The sequence below is a fragment of the Anabrus simplex genome, chromosome 2, assembly GCF_040414725.1.
Source record: "Anabrus simplex isolate iqAnaSimp1 chromosome 2, ASM4041472v1, whole genome shotgun sequence".
In the NCBI taxonomy this organism is placed as follows: Eukaryota; Metazoa; Arthropoda; class Insecta; order Orthoptera; family Tettigoniidae; genus Anabrus; species Anabrus simplex.
Genome location: NC_090266.1, coordinates 302,663,395 through 302,685,081, shown reverse-complemented (window position 1 = coordinate 302,685,081; position 21,687 = coordinate 302,663,395). Strand labels below are relative to the sequence as shown.

The 21,687-nt window shown below is 37.8% G+C and overlaps 1 protein-coding gene across 4 annotated transcripts in view; it reads right to left on the bottom strand.

Annotated features, from left to right (window-relative positions):
- Positions 1 to 21,687, bottom strand: part of LOC136864070 (ataxin-7-like protein 1) — a 521,582-nt gene that overhangs the window by 334,490 nt on the left and 165,405 nt on the right. For all 4 annotated transcript variants that reach the window (XM_067140614.2, XM_067140616.2, XM_067140615.2 and 1 more), the window contains exon 4: positions 8,250 to 8,941. In XM_067140614.2, the coding sequence (XP_066996715.2) occupies positions 8,250 to 8,941 (692 nt within the window). The remainder of the gene's footprint in view (positions 1 to 8,249; positions 8,942 to 21,687) is intronic.

Sequence of the window (21,687 nt, the reverse complement as noted above, 5' to 3'; positions counted from 1 at the left end):
TTTAATGTAGATATCAGGTAAAATGATATATTTTAGGTTTATTTAAGGAGCTCCTTTATCTGTTAGGTCGCTTGGGTTAGTATTTCATTCTAGTATATTTCATGTTTTCATAGATTTGGTACTATTTACTTAAATTATTTATTTCCGTATTTATTCATATTCAGAGATAATATATTTATTGTTAAGAACCTCACCTTAGTATAGAAAAATTATATTTTTCTTATTTACAAAGCAAAAATTTACCAAAATTATTTAAAAGAAAAAGAATTGTAGATATGACTTAGCCCTATGTATTTATTTTCATTCACTTGAAACTTAAGATATTTTTTTAACTAAACAAAATTATTTCTTTTCATCCAGTTATTTTCTACTAAACATGTATTAGGTTGTAGTAATGTTTGAATTAATTATAGTATGTTTTTGAAATGGGTGTACAAAATTTCTTGTAGATGCTTGTTCTGGTTCCCCTCGTTGATCCCGCCCTTTGTTCCTTGGGAAATGGGTCCCTTGTGCTAAATATTCACTCTTCCACATTTATTTTAATTTTATTTTGGTGTTTTGGGTACATTTCGATTTTTTGCTTCCTTGTCATGATACGCTTACCCCAGGGTGTCACTAGCCGGATACCATTTTAATATCAGTTGTGAAAGAGGGGCCGTGTCAGTGACGAGTTGACTATCAGTGTTCTGTCTCCTAATCCACTGCATCGTGGTCCTACAGGGCTTGTCTTGTTCTTGCCATTGCTTGCCTACAGGGCTTGTCTTGTTCTTGCCATTGCTTGATTACTCCTAGATCAAATTCCTTCTTGATGATCATAAGGACAGGCTCATTGGGTTCGCCCTGGTGATTTTGTGGAGACTCCCTCTCGACAATGGTGCTCCTAACTTCAGGTTCCATCGCTGGGTGCCTAGATAAACTGTCTGCTCCTATGTTCGTCGGTCCTGGGACGTGAGCACATCAAAGTCAAATTCTGTGATTAACAGAGTCCATCGCATCAGTTTAGATTTTGAGCCAGAGACAGTTCAACCATTTGAGATCTGAGTTATTGGTGTAGAGGTGGAACTTCCTTCCCTCCAAGTAGCCTCTGAATTTGCCCATGGCCCACACCAAGGCTAAGGCTTCCTTCTTGGCAGTGCAGTAGCGTTGTTCGGTGGGAGATAGCTTTGTGCTGGCATACTCGATGTCCCTTCCGCCGTCACTCCTCTCCTGGAATAACACTGCTCATAGGCCGGCACCGCTGGCATCTGTCTGCAGGCACATCCTGCATTGAGGGTCGGGATGGGGTAAACCGGGAGCGTTGCATATCGCAGCCTTAATGCCTTGGAATGCTGCCTCTTCCTTGCTAGTCCATCAGAACGTGCAGTTGTTATGGAGTAGATCGGCGAGTGGTATTACCTTCTCTTCAGAGTGTGGCACGAAGCTGCTATACCATCCACACAAGCCGAGGAACTGACGTACTTGTAGCTTGGTCCACGGGCGTTCAGCTTCCTCTATAGTTCGATTCTTCTCCGGTTGCCTTTCTAAGCCCTCAGATGCTTGGACATGGCCAAGATATTCTACGCAGGACTGAGCGAAGTGGCACTTCTCCAGTGGCAAGTCAGTCCATGAATCTTCAGTCATTCCAGCACTTTCCAGAGGTGTACAATGTGTTCTTGAAAATTCTTGCTGTGGATTAAAATGTCGTCGAGACACACTTGGCAGAAATCTCCAACATATCCTGACAATATCTTATTCATCAGATGCATGAAGGTTGCACGAGCATTCTTCAGTCTAAAAGGCATTACTGTAAACTGGTTACAATCCTCCCCGTGTCATGAAGGCGGTCAGTGGTCTAGAACTTTCCTCCACCTCCACTTGCCAATATTCGGAGTTGAGATCCAGTGTGCTGAAAATCCTAGACCCACTTAGGTGTTTTAGCCGAGTCTTTCAGGTCAGGCAGGGGTAAGCGTCACTAACAGTCTTCTTGTTCAACTTGCGGAAATCCACACACAGTTCATATTCCCCATTCTTAACAGGATGTAGAGGGAAGATAGGAAACTTAAAAGGGTCCACCTTTTCAATACAAATAAATGTTATAGTTTATTTACAACATATATTTACACTTGGAACTAGTTTCGACGCTGTTTGGCGTCATCTTCAGCCAAAATGTGGGAAATAGGCTAGCATGTAGACATTTATATTACAAGGTGTTACATTAGTGTGATTAAATGAGAGAACATGAAGACGCGAAGTACAATGTTAGTTTCAAAGTGGTCCTGAAGGGTGAGTCGAACTTGTATAAACATGAGATAACATAATCACTTGAACAATAAAACATATAAACATATAAATTGTAACAAAACCATGTGGAAGTACAAGATGATTGGCATTGGAGATTCAAATTAGTTCAGACACTCTTCCATTGAATGTTGCCTGCCGCGAGTGTAGTACAAAACATAGGTTATATTTCAATAAACACAATCTTCTCAGAAATGCACATAACATTATAAAATATTTGGGTTGAGGTGAAATTTGGCAATTAGGGATTGAAATTGTAGAGGGTTCGATGAGACCTTGCACTTCCATTTCTTGAATCTTCTGAATGATGAAGTTGCGCTTATCCGGGTTGATTGGATATGGGCGTTGCTTGATGGGTGAGGAAGTGCTGCATTCAATGGTGTCCATTACAGTGGTAGTCGGTACTATTTTACTGGTGATGACTTCTGGAAAGTTCTTTAAGGCATGTCTCAGCTACTCTTCTTCACTTGGTTGAAGATGAGTTAACTGGAAATCTTCCAGGTCTATGTCGACTTCCGCATCCTTGCAAGTCCGAAGATTTCCATCGTGCCAGGCAACCCTCAGACGTATGTCTTTTCCCAAAAAGACTTCATGAGCTGCATAATCTAGGATCAGCTTGTATTCTACCAGAAAGTCATGACCTAATATGATGTCAGGTGTTAGGTTCTGAATTACTGTAACATAAATTACAATAGGCAGGTCTATGCATTTAGCAGTTAGGTTAGTCTGTCCTTGGATGGAATAGGTTACCCCGTCCGCTGCTCCCACTACCCTTCCGAGATGGTGAAACTTCAATCTGGCAACAGTCTCATTCGCAAATTAATGGGTTGCTTGGCTGTCGAGTATGGCTGAAAATTTTTTGTTGCCTATCCTCAAGATGATAGCTGGGCGAGGTTGGCCTGTTCTGCTCACAATCTGACCAGTCCCTCTCCTCATTGACCAGGGTTGCTTGTCGGTCGGGTCTTGAGGCGTAATCTTGTTCCCAGTCTCACCCCCCCTCCCTCAATCCAGAATGGGCCAGACCCAGTTTTCCAACGACAAGGTTGGGCATTTGTTCTTCAGGTGTCCCGTTCTTCCACACTGGTAGCATTTCCTAACCGAGCTGGTCTCTTCCATGGCTTTGCTCTTGTGTTCTTCTTCCAACTGGGTGATGATTTTATGCAGATCATCAAAGGATCTCTGTTGTTTTACCTTCACTAGGAGTCTAATCTTATCGTGGAGTAGCTCTACGAAGTCTGGTAAGATCTCGTTCTCGCTACCTTGTGGATGCAGCCGTTTGAAGAGGAGGTACTTCTTGAGAACGAATTCGCTAGCTCTCATGCCGTTGGGTTTTGCATCAGTTGGTAGCTTCCCGTTCACAGAGCTCATCACCCCTTCGGAATTAAACCTAGCAAGGAATTCCCTCTTGAAATCAGTCCAGTTTAAACAAGTTATTCCACTAAATAGCGGCTTGCCCCTTTAACCGCGGTGTTATGAGTTGAACGAAGATGTCCTCCAGTAGATTAGTCCTTCCTAGTAGACTGACTGATCCCTTGATGAAGCTGGTCGGGTTCTCTTCCAGATGCCGTGGAATTTCGGAAGGCACTCTATAATCACCTTTGGGTCTAGGTGTCCTGTGTTGCCGGTTAGGTTTGAGGTGGTTGAAGGTGTGGTGATAGGTCCTGTTTGAGTTAATCTATCTTCTACCGCATGAAAGATGCTTGCTCTCATATTCAGCATATCTACCTTGACGGTCGAGATCCGGTTTTCTAACCTTCCTTAAACAACAGAAATATGGCTCCGGAAATTTCCCTCGATGGTAGAAATTCTCCCCTCCCCCCTGGAAACCTGGATTTCCACTTCCTCCCTGAGTTTCGAGATGTCTCCTTCCAGCTGGCTTATCCTACTATTGATCTGCTTAACCTGTCCCAGTTTTGACCTGATGTCCGATATCTGCTGTGTTAACTGATTGGTGAAGTCGCTAATTTGGGATGAAATTTTTTCATCTACGGTTGAAATTTCCAATTCTACGCACTGTTCTACTTTGTAAAGCTGCGTGTACACTCGTGATATTTGTCTAGTCAAAACTATTTCAGCTTCAGAAATCTTGTTATCTACTTTCAAAATTTGTTCTGCAATCTGTTCTGTTAGGCCGCAACTGACATATGAAATTTTGTTTGAAAGTTTGTCATTTACTTTCGAAATTTGTTCTGTTAGTGTATCATGCTCATTAAGTTGGAACACACTGTAGTCATATTTACCTCCTTTTCTGATGACTAGGCCAGATGTTCGTCAATCTCGATAAAAAACTTTTGGGGATCTTCACCGTTTTTTTACGAGATCTTCTCGTAACCATGTCTTCAATGATTTCCTATTACCGTCCGTCAGAAGATTTCTCTTTGCGAGTTTGTCGTTAAGTTGTTGTACGGACATATTTTCCAGTATCACTTGCATTTTGTTCTGATACACTTACACTTGTATTCACTGCCGAATATTATTTTCATGTCTTTGTCACGGTCGCCAATGTTGTTACCACAAAGACGCAGACACTAAATGCTGTCAATTGTGTGCAATTTTATTTACAAATTATATACACATTACACACACACACACCCATAAACCACCATTTTAAACACTTGACTGCTACGAAGAAGAAGAAGAAGAAGAAGAAGAAGAAGGAGGAGGAGACTGTAACACTTGCATGTCAACCAACTACCAACACAACAAATTTCACATACTCAATTAATGACTCGCACTCACAAATCTCGTTAAACAACTCAAGTCCCAAGACTGCCTCTTTATATACACTGCCTGGTCAGGCTTCTACAAGAATATGACAACATGTTTTCTCGTAATTTTGAGAGTCTCCAATAACCTATTTACAATGAATGGAATTTTCTGTAACTCTCTAGTTCCAAAGATACGTCGTTCTGGACTGTTGCCGTGTGTTGCAAAATATTGCACTGGATTTATACATCATATATACAGATAATAATAAATTATATATTTATAATGTATTCTTACATTAAATAAACTCTTATTAATATATATATATAGCAGATGTTTCATGACAAAACCTCACAAATAATATGATCATGACTTATACCAAATAAAGTCTGTAGATAGCTACGTAAATAACAATAATGGTACTGATAGATGTAAGCAACTTCAAAGCCACACCTCAAGTCATAATAATAATAATCAAGCTCGATATTTCCATTATTTACCCATGGGTTAGAGAATTGTTTCAAAGTTATACCAGTCCATTACGCTTGCATCAAGTTCAACGTTGGATTTATCCTGAAGGTATTTTAAAAACTATCACCATTGTTGTTGTTGTTATTATTATTGTTTTTAGTATTAAAGTTTTATACATATTAAAAACTTTAACATTAGCCTAGTATCAATTCTGTTGTTATTATTATTATTATTATTATTATTATTATTATTATTATTATTATTATTATTATTACATCTTCATTATGGACTGCTATGCCTTTCAGTGTTCAGTCTGCAAGCACCTGTGAATTTACAAAATGCAGCCACAATACTCCTTCTATGGCCTCATTTAGTTCTATACCTCTTAACTTTAGTTCAATAGAAACAGAGTCTGACCATAGTCGACTCCATTTCCCTCTACGTCTCTTACCTTCCATAACAGAGTCCATTATTCTCTTAAGTGACCTATCCTACACCATTCAACTCCTATGAACCCACAACCAAAGCCAGTTTATATGTACAGTTCCATTCATCGGGTTCATACATAACTTAGGCTTTATCATCCTCATTCCTAGTACCTCCTACCATTGCTCCCACCTGTTTGTACCAGCAAACATTATTGCTACTTTCATGCTTGTTACTTCTAGCTTATGAATAAGACACGAGTCCACCCAGCTTTCATCCCCGTAGAGCAAAGTTGGTCTGAAAACAGACTGATGTAAAGATAGTTTTGTCCAGGAGCTAACTTCCTTCTCATAGAATACTGCTGATCGCAATTGCAAGCTTACTGCATTAGCTTTACTGCACCTTGATTCAATCTCACTATCATACCATCCTGGAAGAACACTCATCCTAAATACTTGAAATTATCAGCCTGTTCCACCTACGTATCACCAATCTGACATTCAATTCTCTTGGATTTTTTACTGACTGACATCAATTTAGTATTGGAAAGGCTAATTTTTGTACTATACTCATTGCACCCATTTTCATCTTCCAAGATATTAGACTATAAGCTTTCGGCATAATCTGCCATGAAGACCAAGTCATCAGCAAAGACCGGACTGCTTACTACTTTTCTACTCAACTGAATCCCTCCCTGTCACTTTATACCATTCAGCAGATGATCCATATAAACTATGAACAACAAAGGTGAAAGATTATGGCCTTGCCTAACCCTTGTAAGTACCTTGAAACAATTACTCATTCTACCATCAATTTTCACTGCAGCTCAGTTGTCAATATAAACACCTCTGACTGATTTTAATAATCTATCCTTAATCCCATAGTCCCCCAGCACGGCAAACATATTTTCCCTCGGTACTCTCTCATGTCTTCTCTAGATCTACAAAACGTTCTTCAATTACCTTGTGCATACAGAAAATCTGATCCTGACAGCCCCTCTCAGGTCTGAAACCACATTGGTTTTCATCCAACTTCCTCTCAACCATTGATCACACCCTCCATTCCAAGATTCCATTGAACACTTTGCTTGGTATACTGATCAATGAGATACCTCGATAGTTGTTGCAACCATTCCTTTTCCCTTGCTCATAGATAGGTGCGTTTACTGCTTCTGTCTGATCAGAAGGAATCTTACTAACATTCCATTCCAACTGTATTACTCTATGAAGCCATTTCCTGCCTGCCTTCCCACTGTATTTTACCATTTCAGGTCTAATTTCATCTATTCGTGCTGCTTTATGACAACAGAGTTTATTTAACATCCTTTCCACTTCATCAAGCATAATTTCACCAATATCATTGTCCTCCTGTCCATATTCATTTCCTTTTCCCCCCCTTCATCCTAAGATTCTTTATTAGTATCCAGAAAGGTTTCCCAGCTGCTTGACCTAGCCTTTCCAGGTTATCACCAAAATATTCGCAAGACTTCATTTTGGATTCAACAACTATTTGTTTTGCTCTGTTTCTTTCACCTGTGTACAATTCCCACTCTGCATCAGTCCTTGTTTGGGACCATTTCTGATATGCCTCCTTTTTATGTTTACAAGCTGCTCTCACTTCATAATTCTCTAATAATGAAGGTTTAAATTTGCAAATCCTTTACTGTTGGTCTACAGCAACTTAAGTAGTACTGTCATTTGTCACTAGATGGCTCACTGTGTGTTAGCCTTCTGTGTGGGAGGTGAAGACACCATCTTAGCTATAAGTCTTGCTTGTGAACAGACAAGATTTTCTTCTGATGACACGCAGCAATGTTCTCTGCAAAACGTTAAGAATTTCACCTTGTTTTTCAACATGGCAAAAACCCAAAAGCATATTATCATGTCTATTATTATTATTATTATTATTATTATTATTATTATTATTATTATTATTATTATTATTATTATTATTATAATGTTTTATATTCACCATTCCTTTTCTCCACATTTTACAGTAAAAATCTGGTGTGCATATTATATTCCAGTAGATACAGTACCCTCCTACTGTACTTCTCACAAACGTGCACAATGTCCACACACAGCAACACAACTTATTAAGAGGCATGCAGTAATTTATCAAAGAAAATGTATAATGTTGCATGAAACATTGTAAGGGATTTACGATGTGGAAAGCAAGGTTTTAACACAAAGATAATATTAAAAGAAAGAAAGAAAGAAAGAAAGAAAGAAAGAAAGAAAGAAAGAAAGAAAACTGCTGCAAGTTCACAACCAAGCTGAATTTTATAGTGTCCTCCTTTCCACATTCCAAGCCCTCTCACAATGATTGAACCAGCAATGAAAAGAAAAAGTAAAGCTTAACACCAGTACCTGCTGAGGTTGCTTTGATAACTTGCTCTCCTTTGCAGCTCTATGCTTGGCTAGCAGCTTATCGAAGCTCATGCTCCGGCCTATTACAGCACGTCGCAGAGAGAGAGCATGCGATTTGCAGGTCAGGGAACGAGTGCAGGCTCTCTTATGCTCCTCAATCCAGACGCCACAATGCCTGTCCGGATCATATTGCCTCTCTTTCACAGGTAAACTTCTTTTTTCGGTTTTAAACCGTTTCTTAGATGACTGAGCACTCGCACGATGAGTAGATTTTGATTGAGCTGCAAATTTTGCAACATAATTCGGCAATTTGGAGGGGGAGGGTAGTCTTGTCATTACTACAAATGGTTCCATTACACTCAACTCCTTAGGAGATGTCACTGGAGAGGTTTTCGGTGAGTCCAATATAATACAATCATCCTCTTCATCAACACCTTCTGATGCATGATTAGTTTCCTGAGAGTCACTTTGTTGTTCAGGAATAACATAGGAGGTCTCGTTTGCATGGCAAGCCGAAGATGATGATGAAGTTGATGGCAGCGGAGACCATTTTTCAACCTTATTTTCCACTATCATTATTGTGGGTTCAACTACCACTTCAGACTTATTTTCAGGTGGATTAGTAGGTTCTTCAGCTGATGGTACATGCAGAGTTACTTCTTTTCTGATCTTAAAGTCTGGATGCCATAGATCTGGAGACAAGGGGAAACAAAACAGACTTCATACATATCTTCATAGTACAACATACAGCAAATGGTAGAAATCAATATCATGAAAATAAGAAGATAAAGTACTAGGGAAAATAAAAAGGCAAGCCAAATGAATAGTGACAAACTTGTTTTATAGCTATATACAATTTATTTCATGGTGTGAACACTTCAATGCTCTCACAAGATTTATCTCTACTATGTTTAGTTATATTGATAAAAATGAACACCAACATTGTGTTATAGATTTCAGCAGTCCCTGCTGATTAATAAAGAATTATACTTTACACACTGCAGGGAATGGTCATAATTATCATAAATAACACCGTGTAAGATGGATGAGGAAGGATTGCATTGTTAATATTACAATTCTTTCTGAACAGTTTCCAGTGTGTTTCAAATACTGTAGTTTATTGTTTTCTATAGCCTATGTGTTGAGTAATCTAGTTGTGTTACAGAGTGCTGGAGGATAGTTTGTGATGCAGGATACAGAAAATCATCTTACAGTACAACCCCACTTTTACATTCCCAGAATTTACGTCTTCCCACAATTTACAACATATTATCTCGTTCTCATCAGTTTAGATATGATCACAATGCAATCCAGCCCATGTTATTATGTTAATGAAAGTTTGAATTTCCCGCAATTTACACCTTATAGACCTGCAAATATACACGGAAGACTGTGATTTAGAAGGGAAAAAAAAATTGGGATATGGAACAAATGAAATGTCCGAACAAGATCAAGGCATGAGCCATGCTATCCCGCTAAAGCGTTTCATACTGCATCGCCAATTGAGCTGTTTTCTAGTTTCTAATAAAACTGAACAATGTTCTCCTTGTCCATAAATTTATCAAAGAAGTGGAAGAACGTATTTTTCAATGGAGAAGACGTTACAAATCCCCAAGCAGGTCTTTGAGGAGCACGTTTTAAACTCTCAAAAACCTTAAGAGTTATCAGTTTGAACAGTTGCTGCTTCAGCAGCAATAATGCCGTGCCATGGCACTACACCATATTGTAAGACATTAATAACCATTATAAAAATAGTCCAACCTCTCCTTCAAACATGCATGTAAAATTAACGCATCCTGCAAAGCACGTCTATTCACTAAATCTCTATTTCAACAGAAACTCTGCAGTTCTCAGATTTCAATAAACTATGCCAAGTCTAATTAAGCATGGCTGGAGCCTGTCTTGGGATAACAGAATAACTGCACGGCCAACTCACCAGGTAGGAAAAGAAGAAACAGATTCTTTCTTCACAGCACTTCTCACTAATTTAGTTTGTTATTACAAGTTGAGCGCACATAGTGAGTTCTTTGGGGAGCAATGAATAAGCATGAATAGTGTTACTGGTTAATAAGTAGACCTTTCTCATTGTAGTCATTAGACCTTGTTCATTGTAGTCACATGAAGACATTAATGGTGAGTAGCTTTTTTTATTTGATTATCACAGGGGTCTAGTATCAATATCTGCCAATAATTTTACTGTATTAGACCATATTTTTTTAAATATAGGAATACTGTAGCATCCTTTCCAAATTCTTTGCAATCATTTAAGAAAAGGCTGGGGAAGCGGCAGATGGGGAGTCTGCCACCTGGGCGACTGCCCTAAATACAGATCAATGTTGATAGATTGAATTCATCATTCATAATTCTGGACCATTTGGTGCTATGTATACAATTGTCATGCACGAGTCTCTTGTATTTTCATTTTGATTTTGCAAAGAAACCTGATGTGATAGGAAGATTGACTTCAGTTCCAGATTCAGCATGCCTGAAGTATGAAAGATCACTACAGGTATTTGAACATTATGCAATGATCAGAAAGTTTAAAATTGCAAGCTAGTGTTATAAGCCACTGAAGAGAACATATAAGTTCTCGAAACATGTCCGGCATTTAGCTAATAAGAGATTGTAGTAAGTATTGACTAGGTGGATTACAACTTTTAAGTTATCGCTGATAGATCAGTTTGGAGTCAATAAGGATCAAAATAAATCAAACCGTTATCTTTAAAATAATAAAGGAATAGTGTTACAAAAATGTTGCAAACTTTGGACTGGGAAGACTTGGGAGTAAGGAGACGAGATGCTAGACCATATGGTATGTTTAAGCTGTCAGTGGAGAGTTGGCGTGGCATGACATAAGTAGACGAATAAGCCTGAGCGGAGCTCTTAAAAGTAGGAAAGATCATAATATGAATATAAAATTGGAATTCAAGAGGACAAATTGGGGCAAATATTCATTCATAGGGCGAGGAGTAAGAGATTGGAATAAATTATCAATTGAAATGTTCGATACATTTCTAAGTTCTTTGAAAATGTTTTTAAAAAAGTTACGTAAACGATTGATAGGGAATCTGCCACATGGGGAAACGCCCCAAATGCAGATCATTGATTGATTGATTGATTGATTGATTGATTGATTGATTGATTGATTGATTGATTGATTGATGGACAGTTGACCTCCCAAACATTTGGGTGTCACCTTGAATAGAACCCAGTCTTTCAAATAACACCTGATGAAGATAGCTGCAAAGCTCAGGTCACATAATATCATTCATGTACTGTGTGGAACAGCATGGGGATACAGTGTTACAACACTTTGCTGTTCATCTATTCGCTTAGTTCTTTCTTCTCGTGAGGTGGTGCGTTGTAAAACAGTAGCCATATTTGTTCTGTTCAAATAATGGAATATCTACCAGGAACTGCGGTTGCTAGTTTCAGAGGAGACCTGGGGATCAAGCTCCTTTCACTTCCTTTTTACAGAAATATGAACATTTTTTTTTTGCGATATCCCCAAGATCACATGTAATCCCCAAGGATGTCGCCCCACCCATTAACACCCCCTGCCACCTGAAATGTGACTGCCCTAACCTGATGTGAATTGTAGACATTCCACTAGTGAAGATTTCTGTTGTTCACATTCCCGTCATTTTAAAATTTCACCTCATCTGAAAAGAGCCTGTATTTTGGTAAATCAGAATTTTCATTTACATTGTCCAACAGCCATTGACTGGTGATACAGAGCTCTAAAGTTCATTAACCTCAATTCTAAGTGCAACTCTGTAGCATGGTACATGTGATGTTTGTGATGGTAGAGGATTCTCCATACTACGAGTATAATACGGCTTATTCATGAATGTCTTAATATGCAATGCTTCATACTGTCATATAGGTTCTTCAGAACGTGATGTATATTCAGCTGGACCATATCTTATGTATGACATTCTCTTTCTGGATATGCAGTTCGTTGCAGTGTAACAATGTGCAACATTAGTAAACGTCATATATCTAAACAGTAAAGCCTGGTAACATGTTGTAGAATTGCAAGTCCACAGGTTCAATTGTATATCTTGACTTATTTTAACAAACTTTGTTTTACTGCTTTTCTTTTGTGAGATATAGTTTCTCTCTTTGCAATAATCTGCCAGCATATTTTGGTTCCATTCCCCTTGATATCTGAATTCAATTTTCTTTAGATCCTAGTGGAATCTTTCTCCTTGCTCTTCGCTCAGCACTCCTAGGTTCTCAGGGAAATAGTCCAGATATGAATGTAACATATGCACCTTTAAGCTCATATTACAGCCTAAATCTTGGCAAGAAACAATCTGTCCACCCATAGTTTGTAGTCCAGATCCTTTGTATTGCCGCAAAAGTTTTTGGCTATATTCCAGAAAGGTTTTCAAGCCGAATGTTTTGCTACACACAAAGTCTTCAATATCAGTATCAGAAACAAACTTTCTGATATATGGACCTGTGGAAGACACAGTCTTTGATTTTGGCATTACTGATGCCTGGGAATCGATGACACAGATAGTGGAAGCACCTACCTTTGTTGTTTATGGTCTTAAATTGCTTCGTAAGTCCTAGTTTAATATGAAGCGGAGGTAACAGTACGTTGGACCTGTAAACAAGACTTTCTTGTTTTATGTTTTTCAAATCAACAAACCACTGTCTACATGGCAGCCATTCCTTTTGAATTAAGTACTGTGGACTTACTCGACTGTCCCACTCACACAGAAAACAGGGTTGTTTTGTGGAACCTGTTCGTAGTCCTGTCAGAACACCTATCAATTTAAAGTCACCACACACTTGCCACTTGTATTCCTGATACTGTATTTTACACAACCTTTAAAGATTTTTTTATGTTACTCGCACATTAACTGAATGAGGAAAGGGAACCGATGCAAGTTCGTTTTCATTGTGAAGAACACATTTCCTACTATGCTTCGAGGCATCAAGAAAACGTCTCCAGTAGTGGAGTCATACTCGTAATATGTGTCCCCTTCAAAAGTGGTAATATTTTATTAGAAAGAAAATGATTTATTTCATCAGTGTGTTGGGACATTATTTTAATCGGCAAGAGGGTGAGATTCCGTATTTCGTGCCAGTACGAGCTAGTCACTTCGCGAACCGGTTTTCCCGACCTACAGAGAGCACGAGGGAGCAGGCTGGAATTCCTGTTATGTGGCCTTCAGACACATGTGTGCGTACCACGTGACACGGCGAGCAGGCAGATCTCAATCGATCAATAAATGGAAAGTCAAGTGACGTAAAACTGGAGCAGCCAATAAAAGTGACAACCTTCACTGGAATTCAACAAATCCACCAATTAGATGTAATTAAGAGACACACCTATGTCTTACGACAGGAAATTAATGGTAATTCCAGAGGAAAATTTGGTAGAGGGTTTTATACTTCTGAACGCTAAATTTGAGCATTACTCTGACTGCAGCAACCGAAGAGACTGGACGTCGTTTGCTTCATCGGAAGACTTTACATTGGAGAAGGCATCGAGGACTATATAAACAGCAATTCAGACACTCGAAAAATTTCACTACGATTAATTTAGGGTTGTTCTAAGATAAGTGTCTTCAGCCAGATTATAAAGCATCGAGAGTGAATCCTGGGCTATTTCTAAGACCTTTTGTTAGTTTCAGCTTTCTACAAGAACTTGGAAGAAGAAAGGTCCTGAGTTCGAGTTTACGGCAAGATGGTTATCCAGCTCCACGAAGAATACTGCAAGTTCCTGTACATCGTCAACGCCTCCATGAGTCACTAAACATGTAAGGCATCGGACATGGGCGAGACTTCGTTCGATGGAAGGTGATGTGACCACGTGCTAGGTCATCAGCCGCAATCCAGTTCACACCAGTCACATGAGTATTCTTTAAGAATTCAATTGCTTTCTATCTTTGTAAATATCTGTAAACGTAGCCTTACTTATTCCTTTGGATTTCTATTAGTTTTGCAGTAGTTTGATTTTTCATTCTTCTTTCTTTGGTGAGAGGTAGTTAGAACCCTTGGAATGAGTGTGTGTTTGCTCTATTAGTTAGAAATGAATGTGAGTCATCGAGAGAGACCTTAACTGTCCTAAGAATTTAGAAGACAGGTGAGATAAAAATTAAATGAACCCCGCGTTAATCTTGCTTAGTTTTGAAATAATTTGAAAGTTATTTAAAACAAATTAGGACAGTGTTCTAGTGTTTTTCTTCGTGTAGAATTTCATTCTATGATTGTACGACATGTTTATGGGTTCGAATTTATTTAAAGTCATCCGAATAACTTCACACGACAACTTTACGAATGAGATTATGCACGGTCAGGAATATAATAATAATAATAATAATAATAATAAAGAGTAAAAATAATTAAAGCTAATTACGGGCTAAAATGATTTAATAAGGTCATGAGTTTAATGTTAGTTATTTTTGGAAAGTATTATCGTGTGCTCACTTTATGTAAAGTAAGCCTGGAACATGGCAAATTCTCCGGACGGAGTATCGACGAATTATAGGTATATTTTTGCGCTATGAATTTGAGTATGACTTGCAGATGGGCATTATATTTTGAGTAATAATTTATGCACCCATTAGAGTCAATTTTGGGAAGAGATGTGTCACTGGACATGATTTCTTCGAGCTTCAGTGCAGAATAATTGAGAGCCACGACATTATGATGAATAAAAATAAATGCCGCAACTCATGTACCGTTAGCGCGTATTCTATTATTTTGACCTGTGTTACAATTATTCTATTCGCTAAATTAGGATGATTTCTGTTTAAAATACTCCTTGAACATCGTTGTATAGTTAATTTCTTTGTATAAGTGATAACCTTAATTCTATCACACTCTGAATTGATACCTGGGGTGTGTGTGATAGTGTCATCTGGAGAATGATTTCCCTAATTCGCAGTAAAATCCTAAAATTAATAATAATGGGTTAGTGTTCGTGTAAATAATGTTATAATAATGCCGTGTACCCCTGTGTGAATGTGTGATGTGAGATTTGATCCTATTCTGTGTTTTTGGAATATTTCATGTACGATTTTGTGAAGGTAATTTTCATTATGTGCGTCAAAGTTTTGACCGACTTGTATTATTTCGCGTGTCCGTAATTGGATCGATTTTGAACCTTTAGAAGATTTTATCGTAATTTAAGGTTGATTAGGGCCTAATTTACTAACTCAAAATGAATAAGAGAAGGCAACGTCCGTGGACTGATGTCACGAGATTTAATTGTTAGATGTTGTACAGTCACTTTCTGCATAAAATTGAGCAAAAGTTAAGGTGATATAAGTTCAAGTAAAAGTTATTAGAAGAAGTTTATTCAATCAATAATTATATAAACGAAGTAATTGTTGAAAGGAAAGTCTAGGGAAGACTTGCTAATCATAAATTAATGAATTAAATAATTCTCAATAATTTAAATAAGGAGGAGAAAATAGTCATTTTCTTGGAAAATAATTGAAACCCAGGAGGAAAGATTTTAATTTTAATAATTGGATTATCATCATAAGAGAAGGATATTAGATATTATTTTGTTTTCCAATCAATTTTCAGTAAGTTAATGGTTTCTATATTTATTATTGCAGAAAAGAACACTCATTGAAAATTTATTTGAGCGAGATCCCTCACGAATGAAAGCACGAGGAGAAGATGTTTTTCAAGAATCCAACCCAGATTTTGTTAATTTAATTGTTTTCTTTAAAAGAGTGATAGTTTAATAAATGTGTAAACCTAATTTAGTCTCCTTTCATTTGTCGCTAGTCCTTCATCTATCCCTGCCTTTAAAATTTTCTGCGCAGCCGATAGCGAACGGTCCACCACTGAGACCCTCGCTCTCCGGCGAGCTGAGCCCGGCATAAAGGGGGCATATGGTACTGCTAGTTTCAGCATAACCTCCGAAAAGTTGTTGCAGTAAACCTTAGTTCCCTCGTCAGAAATGCAGGGCAGAAATTCTTCTTCGTGTTGTCTGTGCCAATAGTACATTGTCCCTGGCGCCAACATGTTCCTTTTTTCTGTAAAATATTTTCACTGCCTTGTCAATACTTATACATTTTATTTAATTTTATTTAATTACCGTACATGTACATGTTTCGAGAGCCACCGCTCTCTTCTTCAGCGGTGCCAACATTAACTGATCCTTGGACTATGGTACCATGGTATAATATAACAAGTATCTATGAATTTTGAAAATTGTTACAACAATTTCTCTTAGTTTCACCTTTCCTATTTACTATGTCATTTGTTGCAGATTTTACTGGAAATTTCCTAACTAATGTAATCTATTAAATTAATCTCTATATGTTAATTTATGTCCTTATTTACATCTGAAAGAATAATTATTTCTTCTTTTCTAAATTTAACATTTACTTGTCATTTAGTGGAAATCCTTAAATAAATCAATTTGTAAAATAATAGATAACATCTATAAATAGTCTTTATCCTAAAATCGTAAATCATAAATAATGAATATCAATTCATAAAATAAATAAATAACATCTATAAAATTAGTTATCCTTTAAAATGTTTCTGCCCTCTTCTTTCTTCTTAAAGTCTGCTATAATTTTCTAGACCTCTCATATCAGAATATCTTCTCTTAATCTCGTCCAATTCTTCATTCCATCTAATTTACCCAAAAATTAAAATGATGTGATATTGGTCTGAACCCAAACAATACGTCCTCCTCCTTCCTTGTTGTCAATCTGCTACTCTGCTACTGGTCACGCGATGACCATGCTGGTCGCTTTTTAACCGTCAAACTCTTCAGCTCGACTGGTTGCCAAAATTTAACCTTGACCGAAGTATTCTTGTACTAGTTTGAATAAACAAACGTGTTCTGCTCTCTGCTGTCAATGACCTTGTTAGGCTCGCTGCTACCTGTGAAAATAATCAATTCTAAACATGTTCCTTTCACGCAGTTTAGACCCAGATCTCGAACCAAGTCATTTAACGCACTTTGCTCAAAATGTTTGGGTTCTTTCCCAGCAGCTTCTGGTGAAAAATCGCAGTTAAAGGCAGCACTGACCATTTCTGCCTCAGTTTGAGATAGGGAATCTGCCACCTGGGCGACTGCCCTAAATCCAGATCAGCAGTGAATGATTGATCATCAGAAGGGGAGCAATCTATTATTCTGGACACTGTGGTACTGGTAATTCAGGGCCAGGAAGAACGGGCAGAATTGTGGATGAAATACTGCTTGAATACACAATCTTACTTTAGTTCCTGCTGTTAAAACCCTTCATATTCACCGAACAGAAGTAGCAATGAGAACTGTGGTTTGTAGGCTGTTGCCATACCACTGGTATTCCAAACGGCAGCGTTGTTCGGTCACCGTTCACCCACTGTCATAACTGCTCTACACAGGTCCTACAAACTTTATGAGGTGCCCACAGCTTGTCTTGGTCCCCCAGTTTGATGCCCAAGTACGCACAGTAAGACTTTCCGACGAACTCTGTTGTAATGCACCACTGTTTTATCGGAATTAAATTTCCACACACATAACAGGATATATCTGGACTGTCCATGCAGCCATGACATAACATGTTAATACAAGTTCAATACAAAGATTAACACAGTATGTCACTCACATACGGTACACTATGTATTCTCATTAGCAAGTGAAGTACAATCCAGACAAGCGCAGAAAGCACTGCAACAGAATGGCGCTAATCAGCAAAACCTGCTGTGCTGTACAGTGTTATAAACTCTAAGCTGCGAGTGTAATTATGTCGGATTGCCTGACGGCTGCAGAGTTTGAATAAATAAATAAATAAATTCAGTAAACTTATTCATAGCAACATTTCTCCTAAGTAACATATGCATAGGTGTATGTTCATAAAAAAAGAATATTGAATTTTTAAAGGAATAATATAGGATTTTGAAAGAAATGTTATGTGATGTGGGAAACATAACACCAGATCCTGTTTCAGAATGCAAAAGCCATCCTAAAAAACTATACAGGATGGCAGCAATGAAACCATTGCAGGGCACTGTAATCTACCAAATGTTCCCAGGACTTGTTACAGCCTTATAAATAAATTACAAATTATTTGTCATTCTAAATAAAATATCATAAACTAAGTCTAAGAAATAAAATTATTATATATCAACTTAAAAATTATTGGAAGTTATTATATGAATACCAATATAGTTGGTACATTATTGGACATTATTATATAGCCTAGTATTCCAATATTCAGTCCGAATAAAGTAACAATGTTAGTATCTGCAACTCCTCCTTTTGAACATTCCTCTAGTCCATCGCTTTGAGGACTTTTACAAACTTTATTGACTTTAGTATGCCATTGTCTCCTATGTATATCTCTATTTGACCTTGAATTCTGATGGTAACTCTTGGAATCATACAAGCCAGTTGAACGTAAACCTTGTATTTTGATCCCTGTGGCTCTCACAGTTGCTATTTAAAAGTGTATCTTACACTGCGTCTAGGTCTTTGTTTGCTTGCTGCTGGAAGGATCCACAGATGATGTGTGTGTGTTACTAGATGTAACCACACACAGTTAAGATCATAGTCCCAAGGAAGTTTAGCTAGTAAAATACTGTAATAAGTATTGATAAGATGGACTATAAGTTTTGTTACTGCTAGTAGATCACAGTAAAAAAAAAGATCACAGTACTCCTTTGTCGAAAACCATCCACAACAAATAGTCTTACTTTCCTTCAAATTTTTCCCAGTTCTTGTATCAAGTAGTCTGGTGAGGGTCCCATAAACTGGAACCATACTATAACTGCAGTCATACCAGAGAACTCGACGTTAGCCCCTGACGGGACGTACTACGGCTCCACTCTGAAGCTTTACCGAAACCTTACGGAGCAAGCCGAAGCTTTCCGAATGGCGTACGCCGCCATCATGAATCGAGTAGTTCAGATAACTAACTGATCTGAACTGAACTATTCTGAAGAACATTGCTGTATGTTTATTTTCACCTACTGTAGCTTCACATGGTCAGCACTATTTCTATTATTTTATGCTCAGAGTATTAGCATATGTGTATATAAACGTGACTCATGTGTTGAGAATGTCTTGTGAGAAGATATTGGATAGTGCTTTCCGTCTCTGGAGCTCAATGATTTTTACTGTTTGTTGTTATATCTCCGAGTGGTACATGTAATCTACTGCCCGTTGCTTGTGAGAAGATATTGGATAGTGCTTTCGGTCTCTGGAGCTCAATGATTGTCACTGTTGTTATATCTCCGAGTGGTACATGTGATCTACAACCCGTTTAAAGCAAGCCCAGTCTTTTAAAATGTACAGGCTTTATTTAAATAAATGTGTGAAATTTTTTTTGTGTATTTTTAATATTATATTTGACGTTTATATTGTATATTTCAGTTCAATATTGCATCGAGTATTATAACCTCATATATTGGAATGAATGCCCTATTTTACCTACTTTACCTCAGATACCGATATACAATTTGATTAATCAATAAGAATTGCACTAATAATCAGTGATCTGCATTAGGTGCTGTTGCCCAGGTGGCAGATTGTACTTTCACTTTAAGTCTCAACTAATACAGTATAGACCTACGGGATTGATAAAATTAGCCAAAAGATAATTAATTATAGTACAAGGTAGTGAAACTAAGGCTGTACTTTTATTCCAGTATTGCTGATCTTGATGGGTATATCCATCAGTGGTTGGTGAATTTGCTTGAATCTATACCAGAAAGTCAGAAGGAAGTGACAATGAGAAGGTTGAATATAATCCCATCAACTCAGTACCTCTAGGTTATAGAAGAGGTTATGTAATTCCATAGGCAGAACTGACAGTGAGCTGATATTGAAGGGTATTCTTTTTTTTCTGCCAAGCATGAGATAATAAGATTCAAGCAAATTTGCCAACCACTACCGTAATGGATATAGGCTATCCTTCAAGACCAACAATACCAAAATACAAGTACAGCCTCAGCTCCACTGCCTTGTATTATAATTAATTAATCTTTTGGTTAATGTTATCAATACCATATACTGTATTAATTGAGACTTATAACAGTATTTCTAGTGAAAGTATAATCCGCCACCTGGGCGACAGCACTAAAGATAATCTCATCCTAAAGGGTCTGTGGTACACTCCTGTTTCTATTGTAGAAAAAGGTCAAATCACATGAAATTTTCAAGCATGATGTACTATGGTATGATTTTTTTTTTATCACACTCCGTGAACTGTGTGACTGATATATAATTACCTTCCTGAAAGCTGCAGGTAACAGCTAAATCTGCTCTCAAGATTGTTGATTTGCAGCTTCCCTGTTGGTACATGGTAGTACTGCTGAAAGACTCAGTCATTAGTGGCTCAAATTAAGAATTCTGCAACTGTTAAGCCATGATCAGAAATTTGAAAGAAAAGTGAGGTGTCATTTGCATAACTGAAATTTGCATCCAGAGGATTCCTGTGCAAAGTAAATTTTACAAATTTCTTACAACCATACATCATCATCTTCAAGCTCCAGTTTCCCAGGTGTGGAGTACAAGCGCTTGCTACTTCTGTTCCTCTACATCTCTATATCTTCCCACTTGGCATTCCTCTTGCTGACCTCCGATTTCACTGCCTCTATCCATAAATTCCTTGGCCTCTCCCTTTCACTTCTCTGTCAAAATGATTCCTTGCTCTTCTCGTTCTGTCCATTGTCATAACATGTCCAAACCATTGTAGCCTGCCTCTTTCTAAAAACTCGGTAACAGGCATTTTAATGCCAGCCTCCTTTCTATTTGCTTCATTTCAAATCTTGTCTTTCCTGGTCTTTTGGTTCATTGTTCTGGTGAATTTCATATCTGTTGAATGGATTTTACTATTTTATGATTTTATGATCCAATCCATGTCAATGATGAACAGGAGTGGTGACAAGGCACTTCCCTTCTGGACTTCTCTTTTGGTCTCAAACCAATCTGATCTTCCATCCAATATTTGGACACAGGTTAAGCACTTTTGATAGAGCATCTTTACTTTATTAATCAGGATGTCTGGCAGACCTATACCTTCTAGGTATTCCCGGATTATCTCTCTAGGCACACTATCGTAGGCCTTTTCGATGTCCATAAAAACCATCACTAAGTTCTTAACATAGCCTATTCCCAGTGCTTCCCCGTTATCATTCTGATGGCAAATATCAGGTTTGTAGTGCTTCAGTTGTTCCTGAACCCGCGTTCCTCCTCCAATAACGGTTCAACTATATTCCTAATTCATTTTCAAATGATCTTCTCCAAAAGTTTGATTGAGAAAGTTGAGTGATGCCCCTATAATTTCTGCATTTGTCCCCGTCTTCCTTTTTATACAGGGCAGTAGCGGCGATTGTGGGGGGAGGACAGTTGGCCCCTCACTTTGTGGATAAAAGATTACTTTTTTATTCCATTTTAGCCAGCTGAAACTAGGAATTATAGAAATTATTTTTAAACAAAGCAATTTGTACAAGCCCTGTT